This window comes from Lissotriton helveticus, chromosome 1_2 (assembly GCF_964261635.1).
Source record: "Lissotriton helveticus chromosome 1_2, aLisHel1.1, whole genome shotgun sequence".
Lineage (NCBI taxonomy): Eukaryota > Metazoa > Chordata > Amphibia > Caudata > Salamandridae > Lissotriton > Lissotriton helveticus.
The window spans coordinates 4,435,098-4,449,970 of NC_136058.1; the positions used below are offsets into that span (position 1 = coordinate 4,435,098).

The 14,873-nt window shown below is 42.4% G+C and overlaps 1 protein-coding gene across 1 annotated transcript in view; it reads right to left on the reverse strand.

Moving 5' to 3' along the window:
• Positions 1-14,873, reverse strand: part of STXBP3 (syntaxin binding protein 3) — a 191,422-nt gene that overhangs the window by 79,850 nt on the left and 96,699 nt on the right. Inside the window, exons 11-12 of the mRNA XM_078668314.1 lie at positions 13,441-13,498; positions 5,289-5,354 (exon numbers count right to left, since the gene is read on the reverse strand). Of these exons, the coding sequence (XP_078524440.1) occupies positions 5,289-5,354; positions 13,441-13,498 (124 nt within the window). The remainder of the gene's footprint in view (positions 1-5,288; positions 5,355-13,440; positions 13,499-14,873) is intronic.

Below are 14,873 nucleotides of genomic sequence, written 5' to 3' on the forward strand. Positions count from 1 at the left end.
TTTCGTGTCTTTCATACGTTTTCTTTCGTGTTCTTGTTCTTGCTCTTCTCTGATTCTATTCTGGTGGTATTGAAGCATTTGCAACATCTGGGACGGGGTATTAGCTTGCCAGGTACTTTCGACTTTCAGAACTCGATTTTTAATTTGTGGACTTGAATTCTCGACTAATTTAGTAACAAAAAGGTGAGGGTATGACTCACTACTTGTCTTGAGGCCACTGTTGATGCTAAAACATTTTTCAAATCTAGAATAAAAATCACTAATATCTTCGTCTTGTTTCTGTTTACAGGCTGAGATTGCATCCCAGTCTTCTTTTCTAGTTGTCAATAATCTGGGTAAAACTTGTATTAATAATTCTGGTAATTCTTTACATTTATCTCCAAGACCGGTACCTGGTACTCGTGCCTTATCTTCAGCTTCTAGAACTGCCCAATCGATCTTTTTCTCTCCCACCTCCCATTCTTTTTCCTTGAGCTTTTCATACACCCCTGCGGGCAACAGAACCTTTAACATTTTAATTATATCTGGATACGTGTATTCTCCCATACGGAGCATGTCTTTTAATTCTCTATGGAACCCTGCTGGATCTTTGTCATGACAGGGAATTAATTTCTTCATCTCGAGGAGTTCCATCTTTGTAATTGGAGTGTAAACAAACACTCGTTCTAGTTCGCCACCCGTTCCTCTGACTGGGTGGACTTCTCGTAACGGATTCTGTCTCTCCATGTAAAAGGGTTTACTTTCTGGGGGTGAGACATGAACAAAATGCGGGTTCAAAAACGTTCTATATTTGTGACGCTGTTCTAAAATGACACTAATTAAATCGGTACCTAAACCTTTCCATCTATACTGGAGTAACTCGTTCAGGATATCATGTAACGGGCCTGGATCAGAGTGCTGACCCTCATACAATGTAATGAGGTGCTGAATCATATACATACCCACCAGTCGTTGCTCGGCTGGGGGCATTTTCAGAAACATTTGTGCCACTATTTCGTCTGGAAAAGTGGTAGAATCAGTAATCCATCGGACTGCTGATCGGGCTAGTTCTTGTTCATGCATGGTACTTAACTCACTGTAACCGATTCGTGATTTCAAAATGTGATCGGTAGCTTGAAACACTTGTTCTAGTGAACCTTGTTCTGGTGCTGGATGATGAAAAATAGACTTGTGTTCTAGGCGTAAATGGCGATCTGGAAATCTAGATTTTCCTACATACGCTATTCTGGCGGGATTCTCGTCCTCTACCTCTTCAGTATCAGAATTACTTTCTTTCTCACTTACTTGTGCTGCTTTACGTTGTTCGTGTATCTTTATTATTTCTCTACGGATTTTCTTGTACATACTCTCCATAGCACCGACGGTCTTGTGCTTACCCTCGGCTATATTATCACTCCACCTTGTCAGGGTTTTCATTTCAGCCGGATCTTTAGACGGGTAATCTTGTTCTCTTATTAGACAATTGATCAGAAACTTTAATATCATGAGCTGGGTCTCGGCTTTCCTTTGAGACATGGCCTCGCTAATACTTTCTGGATCATCCCCTGTACGGATGAAACGATATATTCTGTCTAGATCTTCTTTCATATTCGGTAAGGTGACTAGGTACTCGGCCACCTTTCTTACGCGGAATGAATATAAAACCATATTATCCTCGCCTGGGACTGGATCATAGCCGCATTCGGCAAGGGATTTTCTTATTTCTGCTACAGTCTGATGTCTGGGCGTACGCTGGGACGCTTGTGCATGTAATTCGGCTGTCGTTAAACGCTTGTGTGGCGGCGGGGTTTGAGGAGTACCTCCTCCTGCGGCCCCTAAACTGGAGTCTAGGTCTACTGAGGCTCTTCGTCCTGGCAGAGTGGGAAATGGAAATGCAGGCTGGACTTGTATGGCGGGCTGGACCGGGGGTACCGTAACAGGTACTCCGGTGTCTGGAGGAGCGGGAAGTGCCTGATTTACAGGGACTGGCGGAGCGCGAACAGGATTTGCATATTCTGGGACTGTGTCGTCCAAATAGGACGAAATAAAAATATCAGCTGCGGTCTGTTTGTGACGTAGCTTGGTCGGAACTAATGGTGGCGGGAAATTACTGGATGCCTCTGGGGTCGCTTTTGGCAAGCCCTCGGCAAAGAGAGGATACATACCCCTATCAAGGGCATGCCTCTGTCTGTCTGATTGTTCAGTTTTAACTCGTTCACCAATCTCGATTAATTCCCTTTCTTGGGCTCGTTCCAAGGATTCTCTACTTAATTCTGACTTTCTGATTTCTTTTTCGGTTCTCTTATGAGCTTCTTTACGCCATAACTCGATGGCATCTTTCTGTGATTGTCTGGCTTTCTTTTTCCATAATGCTTCTTCTACTCGCATGATGCACTCGGCATCCCATGTACCCGATACGGGCCATCTATACTTTTCTTCTAACTGTTTGGTATACTCTACCCATAAATCTAGATACAATATGGCGCTTATGCCATGCTTCTGATACATAAAGTGACCTGGACTGTCCCTCGGCGGAACAGGAACTGCTTCTTCTAACAAACCCTTTCTAGTTTTTAGCTGACGTAATCTCGAAAAGAGAGACATTGTAAACTTGAATCGGAACACAATACAATACACGAGGAACAATAACAATTGGGAGAACAATTCAGGCATACCACGACATTGGAGATACATTGAACAACATCATAACATAACAGTTCGGACAGAATATTACCTGGAATACTGAGAACAGAAACACAAGAATTTCTCGAGAACGGAACAGACTAGAGTTACTGGATGCACTGCTGAAACAGTACGGAACATACCGGTCCCATAAAGGGACGCATCAAGACCCGTATCCACCTAGGTGAACACTTCGTTTGTGAGTCTGTGTACCACCAACCCACGGACCAGAGTCAATTTAGATTGACCCTGTCTAGATACTACCCCAGTAATGGTACTCACCGGGCAGCAAGAACGGAAAGCCTCGGACTGGACTGGACTGCTACGACGACGACGGACTTCGGACTTCAGTTACGGGTGGACCTCCGGATACCTCGGACCTTGGACTCTCGGCTTGGGCTCTGGTCGGGACTCGCCGCGTTCCTCCACCGTCTCGTTTGGATGCTGGACCGCCTCCTCCGTCTCCTCCGTGGGCCTGAGGGATACTTGAAGCAGAAATATCTGCCGGTGCGCAGAAGAGTTCCGTCACGACTGCAGAGGGTCAGGGGGTCGGCGTGGCTTCACCGACGCGTGGGGAAAGGGCAAGTCCCTATTCGGGCGCCATTATGTGGTAAATAAATAAATAATACCTCTCTTTTTGACTAGACATATAACATAACAGATAGCTCAATAAATAAGAGTCAAGATTCGAGGTAGTAGGAGTTTCGCAGGTTTATTACAGCATAAAGGACAGGAACAGGACAACCTGCATAGGAATAGGATGGCAGGGCCCAGCAGCTGCTGGGGCTGGATCTGGGATGAGCGCGCTGACTTTTAATAACAATACATGAGCATATATACATAACGCAAACACATAGCATTACATTGCAATAGGCGTAGCAGTGGGTGGAGCAGAAGGTGTGACGCGTAGCAGTCGCGAAAGATAAGGGCGAAAAGAGGTGTAACAGGGCGTATACATAGACATGTGATGCAAACGTAACAGAATATGTCATGAATGGGGCGGAAACCATGGAGGGGGCTACCTAAGGAGCCGGGACCTCTAACCTGATGGTGCGCGCAAACTAGCAATGACGTATCACTAGGAGAAGCTGGGGGCTATGAACTCTGTGCTAGGAGCAGAGACTGACGTCTGGAGAGTCAGGGCGACATGTACCTAAACAGTATCTAGTATCTGATGTTTAGAGAACATGTTGATATAAACTAGAAGTCAGGAGAGGAAAGGCTAACTTGATTCTAAGACTGGACCATGCATTATTCTACATGTAGTGCGTGATGAAGAATATTAAATGACCATTAAATGCAGTATTTCTCTAACGTGGAGACGTGAAGGCTAGACAATGACGGAAACTATTGATGCAGTTCAGTAGCTTAGGAATGCAGAGAAGGAGGACTGAACTGATAACTGGAATCATAACATATTCTTGGCAGACTCAGAGACTGAGCCAGGCTGGGCCGGGCACTGCGAGGCAGGAAGTAAGTGAAGGGTCGAGGATACAGGTGGGGGCTGTATCGCTCCTCAGCGAGGCTTCAGGAGACAGGAGCTGAATCTGGTGTCCAGGCCCTTTTGAGGCCTAGAAACGGGGACTTTATAATAGAATAACGTGCACACTGAGAAACGTGGCAACGTAACTTTACATAGGCCTGATATTCGTAGTATTCACGAGAACTGGAAACTGGCATACTAGAGGTGGACACAACTGTAATTGCGTCATTAATCGAACATGGGGAATACATATGCATATTTAATCATGCACACATAACATATGATGGATGACACGTAGGGACACAGAACATGGCAAAATTTACTTTTCCACAGTTTGTGCACATGAAACACTAAAGATTCACTCTTTAAAAAAAAAAAAAGGAAAATCAATAGGCAGCTGCAAAAATCAGAAACGGCCATCATGTTTTTCGTCTTGAGGAGACTTTAAAATATAGCCGTTCTCCTCACAAGGAAGATCACCCCAGTAAGAGCGTGAAGTAACCGCTCTTGTAGACCAACCCCATTTCGCTCAAACAAAAAACAGGTAGTTCACTGCCGAATGGAAACCCACACACAACAGAACAATGACAGCTCCTTCACCAGCCTCACAATGGCAACTTCTGCAGACCACCATGTACATGATTCTGCAATCTGGACCGGTCGTGTGCCCCATGCCTACGGTGGTGGCAATACCAGACACAAAGTGATAGAGATGCTTCCTTATGCAAACTGTGATTTTGAGAGACTGATTGAATACTTCTAGAACAATCTGCATTAATCTACGGATACGGTCTGCTTTCCCAGAATTCACAATTAACAAATTTAACAGTGCCATTTATAAAATTATTTTGCTATAAATCCACACTTTTGTGCTTAAATACAGACATAACGTGTTTTTAATAAAGTACAGCATGAACATGCTTCTTCAGTTTTAAGGCACTTTGAAATCCTTTTTCTTAAAGAACTTTTATAATACTGGGACCACGAGATCTCCATTGATATGGTGCACCCTATAAATGTCATTAGACATACATTCATTCGCCCATTTTTTTTAAAATTCGGCCAAGCTTTTTGTGTCATCCAATCTCTACAGGTAATAAAGTCATATTAACAAACAATACAGGACTCTTATTACAATACTTACTTTACTGATCTGTTTCCGAAAATATGGCATCTTCTTCATGAGTGAAGACAGGTGGCTAATTGATGCCTGCAGATACAAAAACATAGTTTCTAGTTGAGGCCTGTGATACGTACTCATATTAAGATAGTAAAGCAACATTATAAAGATATTCTCCAGTAAGAGACAAACATCTGGTATGACCGTTGCAGATTACCAATAGAAACCCTGTGGCCAGGACGATTATTAAATTATGCTACTATAAATAAATCCATCAAGAAATCAAACAAAAATGGAAATTGAGGGCGCCAGTAACAGACTGTGCTCCTGTGCAGAATCCCAACCAGCATCCAATGACATGCTGTGTGTTCCAGACTGCCTGCAGCACAGCCAGAGATGGTCTCAGTCGCTACTGTCTGTGGCCCCCCTGGGGGAGTCCAGCTGCCTTTACAAAAGGTGTCTGGTGGCCCCCCTCAACGGACAAAGGAGTAAATACCCTTGATTGCCAGGGGTAAATGACCCTTCTCTGGACTCCAGAAGCAGCTGCGAGTATGTGCAACACTCGTCAACATACTACCCTCTCCAAGCAGCAACGACTTCTCTACTAATGCGGAGGAGCATCGCCCCACTGAGTGCAAAAGGAAAAATAAAATGTTAATGTCACGTTATCATTCTATTTTTAGCACAAGTCAGGTTAGGGTGGGGTGGGGTGGAGCTGGGCTATGCAACGAACAGGGGGAGGAGTGGTTGGTGCACTTAAGTGCCCACAACAGTTTGGTTGGCCGTCTTGGGCCGGCAAAACAGACATGCGCACTTAGCATTTCTCTACCCGGCTGTATTGCACAGCCGGGTGGAGAACATGCACAGGCTCCCACTCCCTGTCTGAGCACTGAACCAGGCCGCTTAAACTAATTATGACGCTGCCGTCATGCTGGTGACAGCAGCATTGTGATTGCCTTAGGGTAGTTTTGGGAGCCTGTGTGCTGCCGGGAGCCAGGAACAGAGGGAGGACGGAGAAAAGGCAGCAACCGTACTCAGGTAAGCTAGCTTTTATATTATTTATTTATTTCTTTTAACCCCCCTCTACCCTCACCCCCACCAATACATACCCTAGTGGCCACCACTGCCTCCAAGTGGTCTTCCTTCTCCAGGTGCATGTCCTGTAATGGGGCACCTACCTGGGGAACCTCAGTTTATCTATTTTGCATGAGGAAAAGCCTCAATCATATGAGGAATGCCATACTTAAGTGTGTTATTGTGAAATCCCAACAGCATATTCGCGATAACGGGGCTTCAAACCAAACTATGTCCACCCAGAGAGCTCCTAATAGGGGCCTGGGCCTCCTAAGCCCGCAGATTCCCTTGGGTTAAAAATTTGGTTCAGAATACAAATACACAAGTGCTCCCTCTCAAGACACTAACACGTATGCTACCCACATACATCCCTTGTGTCTCATAACAATATCACCTACACAGTGGCAAGAGGTAAAGAATTTTACAGATGAGGACTCGTGAGCCTATATGCACACAGCTGGCTAAAGAATATCTAGTGAATAGGTAAAGAATCTAGTCCAGGGCAGTTTTAAACATCATCAACAAGTTCTAAAATAAGATGGGAGTTGGCATTCCAAAGATCTTGTAAGGAAAAACATTAGGGAGCACTTCATATGGGCCATTACAGAAACCGAGACTTGTGGGATAACAGGGTTATACTGCAGAACAGAGAACAGCAGCCAGGAAGTATTTGCCTCTTAAGAGCAAACTAAATGAGGACAGCCCTTCAGTCTGGACTTCAAAAGAAAAATGTATTTGGCAGAAAGCCGAGCTCTTGGCTTTTTTTGTATTCAGAGACACCAAGATTGGTAAAGCATAGCCTTTGCAAGTCTGGCCAGAAAATAACATATTTGGTCCTCAGAATGAACCAGCTGGGGCAATCATTTCAGAAACCTTGCACAGATCCATTAAGTGGTGAGCTGAAACACCCATGCAAAGCTGGTTGTTCTCCACTTATCTGTTTCAACCAAGTCTACAGCACTTGGGGCAAAGGTCAGCACAAAGATACCCGTGGAAAGATTTAGTAGAAGTCAGAATAAAGTTTGGGGGAAAAGCAGGGTTGAAAGGGTGTCCTCACTGACTAACATCACTCTGGTCTGAGCCCAAGATGCTGCCTTCATTTGAGTCACCCATAGCCTTAATCTCACCTTAAAGATTTCAGGCATCAAGAAGCAACAGTCAGGACCCTGTTCTGATGACTAATCTTAGATACTGCTATGACTTGTAAAAAGAACTCGCTATGTCTACAAGGAAAGAAATCCTTTATGGAGAAAAGAAGAAATGTCACACTTCGAGTCCGCAGTGTCCCCAAGAATAAAACGTTTCTCACAATATGGTCATGCAACAATTGACTTAGCAATGCAAAAGGCTGCAAGAAGAAAGAACAAGCATTTGCAATGCAATATGACAATGCATTTTATTTATGTTTCAAAAACTTAAATAAAAGGCATCGTCATTTACAATGCCGATAGCTGAAACTCGCGTAAATGCGAAACCTGTTGCATTGCAAATGCTTGGTTTTTAGTTTGGTGTGACAATGGTACAGCAACCCTTGGACACTAGAAGGTAATTACCTTGATTGTTAGAATGTACAACATAAAAAACAATTAACATGAAGTGCAGCACTCGGCCGTGAAGCGGGCTCAGTGCAGGCTATTATTTGGAAAATGCAGCTTCACGGCCGGGTGCCGCGCTTCATGTAAACATTTTTAAATGTTTTACTTTCGCACTGTGGCTGTACGTGGCAGAGGCAGCCTCACACATAAGCCACACTTCATCTTTAACAATGCTCGCTAAATGGGCAACATGCTCCTACACAAGCATTGTTAAAGATGAAGTGCAGCGTATGTGTGAGGCTGTGTTAAGACACGAAATGACAAAAATAAACAAAAAGTAGTGCAGCGAAAGTCAATACATAATCAAAACTGAAAGGATCCATGTACTAGGGACGATCGCCTGGGCTTAGACTTAACAGGACAAATGTACCCTGTGCACCAATCAAAACAATGGGATTTATAATGGCACGCCATGCAACCAAGCACGCCATGCAACCAAACAAAAAGCGGTAGGTTTCATTGCACAGAGGAATTACTAAATGCCTTGCAGAGCAGTGCATGCGCGCTGGCTCTAGGCTCGATCTAAAAACTAACTGCAAGCTTCAAAAGGATGTAGAGGGGAGAAGTTGCCGATCAACCAATTCGTTTACTAAAAGAAGACACGCTGCTGCCACCTGAAGGAAGCAAATATGAAAGACTGTTGTGAGCAATCACGCAGATTTGAGAGATAGTCTTTCAAAGTGTATATTCTTATAACGTAAAAATAAAAATGAACATTAAGTCACCCCTGATAACAATTTAGATGGCGGAATTCTTACAGCATCTAATGCATGACTATAAATGGAGATTCAGCTTTGAAACGGATAAATGTTTTCATGTGAGTAAACAAGAACACTATCACATTATTCCTTTATGCGTTTCGAGTCATGCTCATCTCTATGTTGAGGTACTGGTACAATGTGTTTAAATGTTGGGGGAACAGCCACATGGGTCTATTAACTATAATTCCTCTCTTAGAAAACACTGAACAGCTATCTTGGAGATCAGAACCTAACAGTTAATGTGCACTAGATAGTTCCAAAAGGTCAGACATGATTTAAGGTGTGCCAGGGAAGTACGATAAGAAATGCCCTGTCTGGCACTTTCATTTAATAACCCTTAACAGTGTAGGATTTGATTTCTCGCCATAAGTGAAAAGGACCAAGAATGTCTTTAGTCCTTAAGTGAACTTCAAGAGATCTTGTTACATGAAGAATTGTATTTCTGAAGTGTGGAACCTTGTTTATGTAGAAGTTTTCCTTAACAACAGTTAAACTTTAAAGGGGAAGGCAACTCTTGTTTTGAGCGGCTTTATGTGGTTGATATAGGATTTTGCAGTGCAAGTGTTTTTTAATCTGGGGCAAGTACAGACTTTTGTGTCAGGAGTGACACCATGGTGTCTCTTTAGGTTGAGGAAGATGTGGGGAGCATTATTTTGTATGGACTATAGTTCGATCACAGTCTTGATAGGGAACTCACACTGGTCACACTGCAAGTTATGATAAAATATACGACAACAAGCACAAGCGTGATTCAGCTTGGCAGGAGAAGTGGAGGAGAATCTACTGGAGGATTGCAGGTTATAGAATGCATTCTTTGTCGCGCTCTCGGCTTGATGAATGAATGATAAGAAATATTCATATACTCCCCTCAGGTTGCAAAAATTTTGAATGGGTAAAGCTGGTGGCTCCGTGGTTTGTGGCAAGTTGAAGAGGCAGCCCCATTAACACCCTTTTCCAAGTTTACGTAGAACTTGGTATCATCTGCAATGCTGCGGTAGTGTAAATTACACTTATCTAGCATGCCCTAAAGCAGGTAAAGGCAGGGATTAGGTATAATCAGCATCACCACATAGGCAACTTCAATCAATCAATCAGAGGTTTATAAAGTGCTGCTACTCACCAGTGAGGGTCTCAAGTAACTTGTGACCTGAGGAGAAAGCAATTATTTTCTACAGGTTTGTGCCCCTAATGCACATCTCAATTTTAAGGTGAAGTAGTAGCAGGATGTGCAGAAGATAGGTGTAAGACAAGAGTACTTCCTGGCTTTGCCCCATAATATTTATGATGAAGATTTCTTCTCTGCAATGGGGGTTTATGCTTAATCCGGAAGTCACATAGGGATCATTTTGTATCATATATTCTGTGAAGTGGGCAGTGATCTTTGCACTGGCATTCAAGACAGGGCTGACATGGGTCTGACATTCTCTAGAACTTATGAGCTGGTGCTCAGTTTTACAATGGTGAGTTGGAGCTGCTGACAAATAGTTTAATTCTGGGAAGTAGGAGTTTAGGAACTGTGGGGATTAGATACACAGTACCAGAGACAAAAGCTTTGCATTTTATTTGCTTGTTGATATGAATGAGAGGTTAAAGTATTTGAGAATCTTGGTTAACGTATTGTCCGGCGTACAGGACGACTGGGCGTATAAGACGACCCCCCTACTTTTCCTGTTAAAATATAGGCTTCGGGCTATACTCGCCGTATAAGACTACCCCTCTTCCAACGCACACCAAATAAAAATTAAAAAACATCAGATTTGATTTTAATATGGTAATTTTAATTCAAATGCTTATGACATGCAGGTACTTAGTAGGAAAACTGTCACTTATAAACACAAGGCTGTTTGTCATCAAACATGTAAACCTAAAACAGTGCAAGTGGATTAAACTTTTCCTAATTCACTCTAAAGCTGAAAGGAAGGATAATACAATAAACCCATGGGAGCTGCCATGCTGTCTCCAAGACGATCCGAGCGGTAGTACGCATGAGAGAAGGGCGAGGGGGGCAGCGCACGATGGTGGTCCCTGAAGTTACAGCACGCCGTATACCAGCATAAAAGACGACACCCGGCGTATAAGACGACCCCTGACTATTGAGAAGATTTTCATGGGTTAAAAAGTCGTCTTATATGCCGAAAAATACGGTACTTCCATGATGAAAAATAGGGAGAATTTGCACCTGATTATATGACACATGATCTCCTCTAGGGGCTTCAGTAAAGGGACGAAGAGGGGGTACAATGCTGGAGCTAGAGTGGGGACTTCTCACAAGAAATGAACAGGACTGTAATGAATGTGATGGTGTTCTGGGAAAGGAGGAGCACAACAGTTCCCATAGCATCTAAAATACCTCTTCCAATTAATTTTCAGCCTTGAATATGTGGACCTGGTACTAAGCTTTTTTATGGGCTTTGGTGAATTTGAAGTTACACCGTATAAAGAGGTCATTTTGTTGAGAAATTCAGTTCACACCTTTTTCCATGAAAGCGATTAAGTTTATTTCAGGGGTGTTCATGGGAGGTTCAATGGTGTACAGGAATGGGCATTTTAAACCAGGTATCACTTTTGTTAGGGAAATGGAAAATGTAGGTGTGGACAAATTACAGACTGGTTTTTACTTGGTGATACAAAGATTCAGATCTGCGTGAAAATGAGGTAAAGCCTGCGACCAGCTTCATGGGCGAGTACCAGAGCCAACTGAGCTATGCCAATGTTTTTGATACCTGTGTGCATATGCATTTTTTTGTTCATAAATGTTAACTCAGTTTATATCAACAGTTTGAAAGCATGTTATGTCCCATTTTGAAGTTGGCTGGAAAATGAATAACTAAGTTTTCTTACGGGTTGATATAAATTTGCTAATACTAGGGATGATGATTTCAGTGTCATAATTGACTAAGAAGAAAAATAATAATTGCTTGGGCATGGTAGTTCTTTGCACCTGATGGTATGCTTACAGATGACTGGTACAGTTCCACTTCTGCCAAGTTCTCCATTTTTGTAAAGGATGTAAATGGAGTGCAGTCATTCAGCGAGTGGCAGTCACGGCCTCGCAGTGAAGAAGGTGAGGAGGTCCATAGACCTGGCATAGACCTAGATACTGGCAGCATGTTGGAGGCTGGTCTGGAGTTTGAAAAATTTGAATATGGGGTGGCTCTGGTTGATTGGGACAAGGGCGAGGGTGCTCCTTTCCATTTGTAGGTGGGACAGTTGGGGTGAGTTGCCTGAGTTCGGGGGGGTGACAGCATAGCAGAATGGACTGCTCGGTCGTACTGGTAGTGGCTTAGTAGCAGGATTTAGGAGCTGAATTAACTAAAGTTTACAAGTTGACCAGGTGAGGTTCAGGCATATGATCTTTATTCACCATCACACTGTACTTTGAGATGTGATAATTTATACCGCAAATGAAGCTGACCGTGCCTCAGAGAGGGTATGTCAGCCAGTTAGTGTTTGCTGATTTCTTGGCGAAAAAGGCCTGTTTTTTATTTTAAACTCACAGATGTGGGAAGTATGCAGTTGGAGTCACCTGAGAGATGGGCAGGGTTGCAAGGATATTTATTTCCCGTTTAGAGGAAGGGTGGAAAAGAAAATCATTTGTTATTTTAGCCCCTCAGTGTTCTGCAGGATAGAATTTACAAGACATGATGTCTTTATATTTTTTCTCTGCTCATCCCATATGAGGTCTCACAAGACTGACTGAATGCAAATATTTAACTCACACCAACACAGCGAAATTGACACAAAAAAAATAACAGCAATATATAGACTTCTATTTGTTATAAAATCATAGAAAGTGAGAAAACTAAGTGTATAAAAGAGATTAAGTCTTCTACTGCAGTGGGCCCTTATCGATGAAGTAATGCTCTAAATGTGAATCTATTAAAATGGGCTTGGTATTTGTTGTCTGTAAGAGAACGCGATAACAACCTAATGAATGGAAAGGATGAGGGTTTAATCCTGCTAAGTTATAAAAACCACCAACTCTTCAAGTTAACGTAGCCTTGTGCTTAAGTTGGAACAACAAAGCAGGAACTGCAGATTTAGTAGAGTATGCCTTTTTACCATAGCTTATTGTATCAATGTCTTTGCACATCCTTTCCGTGAGAAGAGTCCGATACCAGCTTGTTAGTTTCTATCTGAAGTTTTTTTTGATCACATGTCCTTTCCTCTACTTCCTGCACTGAGGAAAAATTGTATAAATGTGGCGCTAAAAATACTACATTTTGCATTACATGCTTCAAATGATATAGCAGAGTATTGGTCTGTTGAAATTCAAATTTGCACTTATAATATTTTTGATTCTGACCGACTATTTTTGTATTAAATGTGTTAGACTTTAATGAGCTTTCTTGGGTATCTGTTTCCTTTCACACTGGAACAGAAAAAAGCTGGAGTTGTGCAGTTGGATACATTCCAGTGGGAGTTGGGTGAGAGAAACATTGGATGCCCAGCGTAGGAGAACAACATGGTGAAAAGTTTCAAGCACTATCTAAAGTTCTGGTAAATTATTCACTCTCAACTTCAATGGCCAAACCTGTGGTCTTGAACATGGTGGCTGGATATTTCCAAGAGCCTGGTAGCCCATAGGTGTCACGAGCCCAGACATAAGCACACAATATAATTAAAAGACCTGCTTTGGTAAACACTACTTTTGGTTTAGCGTGTTTACAAAATAAAAACATAGTAAATAAGGGTTAAAAAGCAAATTCATGTTTACCAAAGTTACTCAAAATATAATCATCCTACCTTTGCTTCAGAAGCTTTTTTCGCAGAAGCTATTTCTTTCACAAGTTTTGGAATTTTTCTAAGGAAACAAAAATGAATTATGAGAAGAAATCAATTCAGTTTCACTCTCTGAAGTTAATTGTTCTTTATTCCTTTAATTCTTTATTATTTGTTCTTTAATTCTTTAAAGTGGCAACACCATCAGTTTCTGTGCTGGTCTAGAAAAGTTTCTACAGCTAAATACAGTGTGACTAAAGACACCTGGACACTGACCCCCATCTCCTGCATGTCAACTATGTGATTTCCCCCACAGGCCCTTCACAACTGCCTGTATGATATGTGTACTAAGCTGCAATTGTAGGAATAGTAGTGACTGCAACAGCATGGGCTTAAGGACAAGGAGTAAAAAGCTTGCTAAACCCGGTCAACACTGATACTCATTTAAGAGCTCCATTCATTCCATCAATTTCAATAGCCAAACAGTATGTTGGCTGCATTCCCTAACTAGAATTTCATAACAAGACTTTTGAGAACTGTGACGAAATTGAATCCACAAAGGATGCGAGAAGAAAAAGAGGATAACCTAAAAATGTCATTGTTGGCGTGGCACCTTGTTACACTGCTGAAGCTTTGGCAGACCAAGAACAGGCACATTGTAAGGAGATGCTCAATGTATGGCATGTCACCTGCAGATTCACGAGAAAATCCACAGGTGGCAGAACATTTGAATTGCGCTCGATTGGAAGCCACTTGTGAACATAGATAGCATACGTGAGTTTTTCGTATATTTTGATGTATAAATAACATCATTAGAGTCACAAGACCAAGGAATATACAAGGACCAAGGAGCAAAGTACACATACACCATATGCACCCCTTCCATCTCAGACTGAAAGACATTGAAGGTAGTGGCAAGGCTGAGGTAGATGTAGTTTCAGTCTGGCACATGCTCACCTTCTGCAGGTACTTGCTGGTGGCACAGGCAGCCTCTTGAAAGAAGTGCCAGGCAGCAGATTTGAACCAGAATTGTAAATTGTACCCAACTCTGTAGAAGAAAATACTTAAGGATGCTTTTGGGACTACAGCAGACCAGAGATCCAGAAGCAAAAGTTCCAACATAGGTTACATTATCAGTGCCAGGGATTCAAGTTTCCTAGTGTTCGAAGTGAAAACCCTTTCTGGCCCCAGTATAATCTCTAATTAGCCATGGAAAGAAAGCACCTTCACGGTAGGAAAACTATCCAATGAGAATATAACCCTCTTTGTGGTATCTGAGGTTGCTGACAAATTGGGTACAATATCCGATACCGGATATGATTTACATTTCCAACAGTATCTGAATTCAACTGATTAGCTGCCCGAAGATTTTAATTACCCGATTGATACAGTTCCTGTGAACAATAGTGACAAATTAAAAAAATAAATACCAGCAGGTCCCACACTCTTGCATCATG